The sequence below is a fragment of the Otolemur garnettii genome, unplaced genomic scaffold (assembly GCF_000181295.1).
Source record: "Otolemur garnettii isolate 467f Iridium unplaced genomic scaffold, OtoGar3 scaffold00053, whole genome shotgun sequence".
Classification (NCBI taxonomy): domain Eukaryota; kingdom Metazoa; phylum Chordata; class Mammalia; order Primates; family Galagidae; genus Otolemur; species Otolemur garnettii.
The window spans coordinates 8,660,362-8,667,897 of NW_003852448.1; the positions used below are offsets into that span (position 1 = coordinate 8,660,362).

Sequence of the window (7,536 nt, forward strand, 5' to 3'; positions counted from 1 at the left end):
TTTTTTGGTTGCAGCCATCATTGTTGTTTGGCGGGCCCAGGCTGGATTCGAACCTGCCACCTTAGGTGTATGTGGCTGGCGCCTTAGCCACTTGAGCCGCAGGCGCGGAGCCTAAAAATGACTTTTCAAAAGGTCAGGACCTCTGGTCCGATTCTCTCTCTCCCTCTCATCCTTGTACTCAACCCCTCAATACTAACTGTCCCAGGAACTGTCCTCTGCTCCTGCCCATCATTCCCAGACATCTACCCACTCTTTCCCAGTCATCTCCCCTTCCCAGGAGCCCTGAGCTCCCCCAAACAGAAATGAGTTGGGCTTTCTTAAGACGATGCCTCTACCCCCAGGCTCAGGTAGTTTGCCATCAATTATACAGGTTTTTAAGTAGCCCATAACCCAGTAAACCAGTATGAAGTTTTAAAGCAGTTCCTGTCCATCCTACACATTGCAAGCCACGCCTACCCCCAACCTCCCCTCCCTATTCTACTCATGACCTACAAATAGCACATCCCACCCATATCCACACCTCATGGGACAGGAATTGAGTCCTGTCTTTGTAACCCTGGCTACTGTCACATCAAGCACATAGTGGGCATTTAGTACATACTTAAGGTCAAACAGCAGCATGCTCCATTCAGCTGATAAGCAGGTGAGTGGTCAAGAGTACAGGCCTCAGGAGATAGACCTGGACTTGAATGTGTCCCTGGTGATTACCAGTCCTATGACTATGGGCAAATTCTTTCATCTATAAAAGGGGAGTAAGAGTACCTGCCATACAAAAGTACTTAACTTAGGGAAACTTCTTTGTAAGGTGCCACTCACATAAACAAATTGTGGTCATTCTTAAGCAGCAGATGCCGTGCTAGGTATTAGGGATCTATGCAAAACTCATGAAGACTGCCAATAGCAAGCCTGCTGATGCCAGACAGGTACTCAAACTGATATGAAATGACCAGTGACAGCTGGAAGAGATCAGGGGGCCTGCAGCCAGAGTGGCACTGCAGGACAAAATCAAGTCACACCTTCTCTCCCTCCTGCTAATGGCACCTGAAAAGCCTAACTTTACTACAAAGAAGGCTGAACCCCTGGTGTGTGGGATGAAGGAACTGAGAGCCATCTCTGCTTCTGTCAGGCCTCCATGGGGGATGCTGGAAAGAGGGACTAGTTCTAGCCAAAGTCTGTAACATTCACTGCCCCTCAAAAGGGGCCTTTCAATACTTGCTGGAGTTAGAAGGCGGCCAAGGTGATGAGAAAGACAGTAGCAGCTCTGGCTGAAGGAGGGCAAGTGGTTGAAACTGAGATCTCTAGTTCCACAGGCCATAGTTCTCTGCCACCTTGAGAATCAGCACGGCTGAGGGATATGCTTGGAGAAGAACTGGAGCAAGATGGAGAAGCTCAGCAAGGCAGGTACTGGGCCTGATGCCAGAGCCCCCCCAGGAAAAAGGAACACTCCCCAGACACCAGTTCTAAAACCAAATCTTTATTCTCTATTTTGAAAAGGAGGGTAAATGGTTGTTCTGTTTAGTTCCACAGAACAGCACAAGGCCCAACAGACAGAAATTATAGGGAAGCAGAATTCATTTATTATAAGGAAGAAGTTCTAACAATTAGAATCATCCTACAATAGTACCAGGGCCTCAGGAAGTGGGGCACACCCCGTCCCCTAAGTGCTCAAGCAGAGGCTGGGCATCCATATGCTAGAAATGTTGGGAGGGAAATTCATCAGCCCCTTCCCTTCAGCTCTGTCACCGATGGGACAGTCCCTTCCACAGCATAAGTAGGGAAGGAAGGGTTGGGGTACTGGAACGAAAGCCTGCACACTGGGTTGCTGACAGCCAGGGGAAGTTCTAAGCACTGTGGTGGAGTTTAGTGGGGTGGTAGATAAAGCAAGACAGACCAAAGAGGAAATGCCTTGGGGGGGTTGATCTCTGGGGAGGAAGATGAACTGAAGATGGATCTCCAAGTCTGTGTGCAGACAGGAGGGAGGGGTGGGCCTAGGTGCTGTCTGATGAGGCCAGCAGGTTCTCCAAGATGTACTCAGCTGGCCCACTTCTCCTCCCTAGATGTTTATTTACTAACACCTGCACCACACCACACCTACTTCCAAAAATGATCTGAAGTAACTCATAGTAAAAGATAGGGACATTAAGGCGTTAACACCAGAGAATGGAAGATCTTCACTTCCACTGGTGGCTCCTCTAGCCAGAGGGCTCTACGGGATAGATGGTGTTACTATTGCTACTTTTCTGGGGCACAGGACAGTCAGGAACCCTAGCAAATACCAACCCAAGGGCAGCATCCTTGCACTCTGAAGTGGGTTCCCTGGCCACCCCGGGTTGACCTTCCTGGCTCACAGGGACAACTCACCCCCAGCCTCTTTCTGACCCAGCTAGGATTCCAGTCTCCGGTAACCCGGCATAGGTAGGCACCTGCACCTGGCCCCAGAGACACCCCAGCCCCGCTCGCCTCAGACATCGTGCTTCTTCTGGTGGGTCAAGAGCCTCTCTTCATCGTCGAAGGTCTGGCCACAGATGGCACAGCAGAAGGCGCCGTCCCGGATGTGGCTCTTGCGGTGCGTGATGAGGTTGGACTTCTGGCTGAAGCTACGGTCGCAGTCGGGGCAGGCGTAGGGCCGCTCGCCGGTGTGGATGCGGCGGTGAGACACCAGGTTGGACTTCTGGCTGAAGGCTTTGCCGCAGTCGGGGCAGACATAGGGCTTCTCGCCAGTGTGGATGCGCCGGTGGGCAGCCAAGTAGGGCTTGTGGCGGAAAGCCTTGCCGCAGTCGGGACAGACAAAAGGGCGCTCAGGTGCATGGTCACGCCGGTGCGCCGCCAGGTGGCTACCCTGGGAGAAGCGGCGCCCACACTCCTCGCAGGCAAAGGGCCGCTCCCCTGAGTGCACCCGCGAGTGTGCCACCAGGTGTGTCTTCTTGCCGAAGTTCTTTCCACACTCGGCACAGGTAAAGGGCCGCTCGCCCGTGTGCTGCCGCTGGTGGGCCCGCAGGAAGCGCTCGAGCCGGAAGCTCCTCCCGCAGTCATCGCAGCTGTAGAGAGAGGCGGGGGCCTCTGCCTGGTGTTGCGGGGACTCCAGGGGGGGTTCCTGCGACACCGGCTCCCTCACAGATCTCAGTAGGGCCACCGGGGTAGGCTCAGGCCCGGCTGGAAGCTGGGGGCTGCCTGGGCCAGGGGCAGCAGGGACAGAGCCCTCAGATCGCTTGTGGATCTTGCTGTGGGACAGCAGGTTGGGTTTGTGCCGGAAGCGGCGGCCACACTCCATGCACGGGTAGGGCTTCTCGCCAGTGTGGATGCGCCTGTGAGAAGTCAGGTAGGGCTTGTTGGTGAAGCGCTTCCCACATTCAGGGCACTGGTGCGGCCGCTCGCCCGTGTGCACGCGGCGGTGAGCAATCAAGTTGGGCTTGTGCCGGAAGCGCTTGCCACAGCAGGCACACTGGAAAGGGCGGTCAACAGCATCTCCGCCAGGCCGAGGGGCGGTCACCGCAGGGCGGCCCCTGGGCCGGGGACCCAGAGCTTTGGTTGCTGCCTCCTCCAGGGCCTCGGCTACGTGTACCCGCTTGTGAGCAACGAGCTGGTCCCACTGGGCAAAGCTCCGGCCACAGTTGCCACATATGAAAGGTCGGGCCTCCGGGACAGGGGGATGGCACCGCCGCCGATGAGCTCGAAGCTGCTTTCGTCGCCAGAAGCGTCTCTCGCATTTCGGACAAGCAATTGGCCTCTTTGCAGCCGAATGGGCCCGCAGATGCAAAACCAGGGCCACCCAGCCTCGGAAGTTTTGCCCACAAAGGTGGCAGGCAAACCCCAGATCTGGGGTGGCAGCAGCATGGACCTGGCGATGCAGTGCTAAGAAGGGGATATGGCGGAAGCGACGGCCACACTCAGGGCAGGGTAGAGGCAGTCGGGCCTGGCACCGGCGGGCATGAAGCCACAGGGCCACCCAGCCTGAGAAGTGCCTTCGACAGTGTGCACAGCGATGGGCCCTGGCTGGGGCCTGTCTGCCTGGCTGGGCCACTGAAGTGCCTTGCTGCCTCAGCCCACTGGGCTCCTTCTCCAGAGCCTGGGATGACTCCTGGGAGGGCCCAGAGAGGAGTCGGGGCTGGGCTGGGCCCATGGCCAAGGGGCCCCTGCAGCGACGTTCCAGCATTGGTTCTTCCTCTGCTAAGGGTGGAAAAGTAGAGTCACTTTAGAGACCAGCTCATCCTGCCCAGCTCCTCCCTTCCAGGCCTCAGCCTCCCAGAGGAGCTTGCCATCCTCTTAGACCAGCGACTCTCAACCTGTAGGTGGCAACCCACAGGAACTGTATTAAAGGGCACAGCGTTAGGAAGATTGAGAGCCACTGTCTTAGACCCTTTGACATGAATCGACTACTCTTGTACCTCCTTACATGTCATATACCATTCCAATTTGGGTTTCTAGATATTTGTCTTATGTCTTCTTGCCCTGAAAACTACAGAAGGGAGGAATTCTGACACTTCTTGGAATTCCCTCATGGCAACTATCCCAGTGTCAGGCAGGCAGTCAACACTCCAGTGCTAGATGCACAATCCTGCCATAGAACTCACTAGAAAAAGTCATCACAGCTCCCCACAGTGCCTTATGCTTTTTCAAAATGGTTCCCTGTTGCCCTTTCCTTATTACTGCTATCTCCAATTGCCACATCCCAGCTTCATAGCATCTCTGTGAGGCTGGCCAAGCAGACACTGAGCTCCCTGTCTGTCAGATGAAGCAACTGTGAGGCATCAACAACAGTGATGAAACTTGCCCAAGGTGACACAGTAAACCAAGGGCAGAACCAAGACTAGGGGACAGGTCTTCTAAACTCCCAGGCCAGAGTTCTTGCCTCTAAAACACCTGGTTTGCAAAGATCTCACAGAAGCAAGTTTCTACAGCATCTCATTCATATCACATCACAGAGGAGGCACTTTCAGCCTCGTTAACTTTCATCTCCCACTGTAGAAGCCTGGAGAGCAAGTGGAAACAGCCCTCCTCAGGGAAGAGAAAGGGAGGGAGCCCTGGGTGCTACCCCCAGAGCAGTCTAATGCCAGGCCATCGCCTGTCCAGACTGTGCCCACACTCTGCCCGTCTGTCCTTTTCCACCCCCACACACAATTAAGACACTGCAAGGAAAACTCTCCCCGAATCCAAGGAACACCTACACTCTACTGCCCTCAGGGCCTAATCCCTGGTTCTGCTTCACTTTGGGTGCTGAAGATTATTGGGGCAAGAGAATGGAGGGAAGAGATTGTAATCTCTGTCCCCTGTCTGGTCCTGCCCCAATCATGCCAGAGGAGGCCTTAAGTTCAGCTCTTTGGGGAGCCCAGATTCCTGCAAAAGAGCCTTTCACACGGCAAGAAGGTTGCTGGGGTGGCTGTTAAGACTTCTGGGAGGGCCTTCAGTGCCTGCTTGCAAGCTCCAAACACAATCTCCTCAATTCCCTAGAGCCTTTCTCTTCCTGGGGAGCCACAGACATGACTCTTTCCCAATGCCATACTGAGCACAGGGTAGATCTCCAGGACATCAGAAAGGGATCCTTCCCTTGCAGGCCCCTCTCCTTCTGTCAGGATGGGGCCCTGTGTGCTGGGGTTGTGCAGTGGTTGAGAACACAGCAAAGCCCAGACTCTACCCTTGAGACTGCGGAGCTGAGAATGAGGCTTTTGCCAGCTCCTCCTGGGAATGTTCCTGAGGATACTTCTTCCGCTGCAGCGCCGGCTTCTGCCCACACTCCGGTAGCCCCCAGGTGTCAGAGAAAACTGTAGCAGTAAAGACACCCCTACCCCCATGGCAGAGCTCAGACCTCTGACTGCAGAGAGGCCAGCCTTACCTGTGGGGAGGGGAGAGAAAACATGTATAAGGCTCTGAGCTCCTCTAGGGCAGTCATCTTTGTGTCCTAGTCAGCCACAACCCCTCCCCCCACAAAGCCATGGCTCCAGCCTTAAGCTCCAACCCTGCCTGGCAGAGTGACCTTAATGGTTACTGGATTAATAAATAAATGTGCTCCAAGGAAGTACACTGCTGCCTTTGGGGGTCACTTCCTCCCGGTAAGGTCACAGAACGAATTCTCCATTCTGGACTTTTCCTGATGCCCAAAGGCCGGGCTATAGCAGTAACTCTGGAATCTCTGCTGGCTCCCTTCCCCCACCCTCCTCCCAACAGTAATTCCAGGCCTATTTCCCATGGGGCTGCGCAGGGCCTGCTAGTGTGACTAGGACTTGGTCAGAATCCCATTCGGCATTTTGGATGGCCAAGGGTGGCAGAAGCCCCACACCCCCCTTTTGTAGTCGCGCCTGTCCTCGGTCAACGTTCACGGACACACTCCTACGAATCAGCCATTTAGGGTCCCCCACACAGCGCAGCTCTCTAAGCCTATGCGCAGGTGCGCTCGCCACCCCACCCCCCGCCGCAGATCCAGGGGCCCCCCCGCGCGCGCGTACACGCACACACACATAGTCGCGCACACTCACGGTCACGCGCCCCTCAGGTGGAGCTGCCCCCCAAGAGCCCGTGGCACCCCGGTGCCCCTGCCCAGGCCATACCTCTCCGGCGGGCTGTGCAGGAGCGCGGCGTCCGTCCATGGAGCCAGAAGGACGGCCTCCGCTGCCCGCTCCCCGCCCCGCCGCGGCGACAGCAGCAGGTTCGAGTTCACAACTGCCAGGCCCGTCCCCAACCTCCCCACCCCCCCGCCGCTGGGTTCCCAGCGCCACGTGACTACAGGAGCTGCTGAGGGTCAGTCGCCGGCTGGGGCGGCCGCGGCCTGGGGGCGGGGCAGGGACAGCCGCGGGGCAGACGCCGGGCAGCGCGAGCGGGTCGGGTCAGCCAGGAGATACCTCGCCTGGGCGGCTGGCCTCTGAGGGCCGGCCTCCGTTGCCATGACGACCACCAGCCCCGGTGTTCTGGGACAGGCCCGAGCTCAAATTTCCCGACCCTTTTGTCCCTGAAGAGGACGCGCGTCCCCGGGCGCCCGCGTGGCAGGCCTGTGGTCATTTGGCCTACTCGGTCGTCACTGGCTTATGAAAGGCTGCGGGACGGTCGGGAGACTTCAGAGTTCGCTCCGGCCGCCCCTGCAGCGTCTTGCCAGGGCCTTTCCCAGGCGGCGCTCCCAGCTACTACCGGGTGGCCCCGCACCTCAGGCCGCAGCCCCGACGCTCCCTGGCGCGCAGGCCTTAAGTCCATAGCTTCCGATTTGTTCCAAAGTGAGCAATGAAAAGGCCCGATCATGTAAACTTTGAAAAAACCTCTCTTCCAGAAATTAAGACACAGCAGGAGTTGCCGGGCTTCTTGTGACAGTAGGGAAGACGCAGGCGACGCCTGGGTGGCCGTCGCACGTGGGGCATTTCGCCATCGTGGCGTCTGCGGTGGCAGGTGCAAGCCATGACTCACCCATTAGCAGGTGGCCTTCGCATTCCAAATGAAACACTTCCTTAAGGTTTCTAGACTAGTACAATTTCACTTTCATGCTTTTCAACAAAAGCAATTTTTGAATTGTACCATTTGTTTTATAACACGTTTTGAGGGGGAGTAGGGACACTT

At 56.5% G+C, this 7,536-nt stretch overlaps 1 protein-coding gene across 4 annotated transcripts; it reads right to left on the minus strand.

Annotated features, from left to right (window-relative positions):
* Positions 1 to 1,454: 1,454 nt before the first annotated feature.
* On the minus strand, positions 1,455 to 6,708 carry REPIN1 (replication initiator 1). 4 transcript variants are annotated; one of them, XM_012806525.2, is made up of 3 exons: positions 6,543 to 6,708; positions 5,633 to 5,830; positions 1,455 to 4,164 (listed from the first exon to the last, which is right to left on the minus strand). In XM_012806525.2, exons 2-3 carry the CDS (start codon positions 5,787 to 5,789, stop codon positions 2,462 to 2,464), a joined length of 1,860 nt encoding a protein of 619 aa, XP_012661979.1. In that variant the 5' UTR covers positions 5,790 to 5,830; positions 6,543 to 6,708; the 3' UTR covers positions 1,455 to 2,461. The 4 variants fall into 4 exon arrangements, with proteins under 4 accessions (XP_012661979.1, XP_012661978.1, XP_023370198.1 ...); XM_012806524.2 differs by having other exon boundaries at positions 1,455 to 4,167; XM_023514430.1 differs by lacking the exon at positions 5,633 to 5,830 and having other exon boundaries at positions 6,543 to 6,690.
* Positions 6,709 to 7,536: the final 828 nt, after the last annotated feature.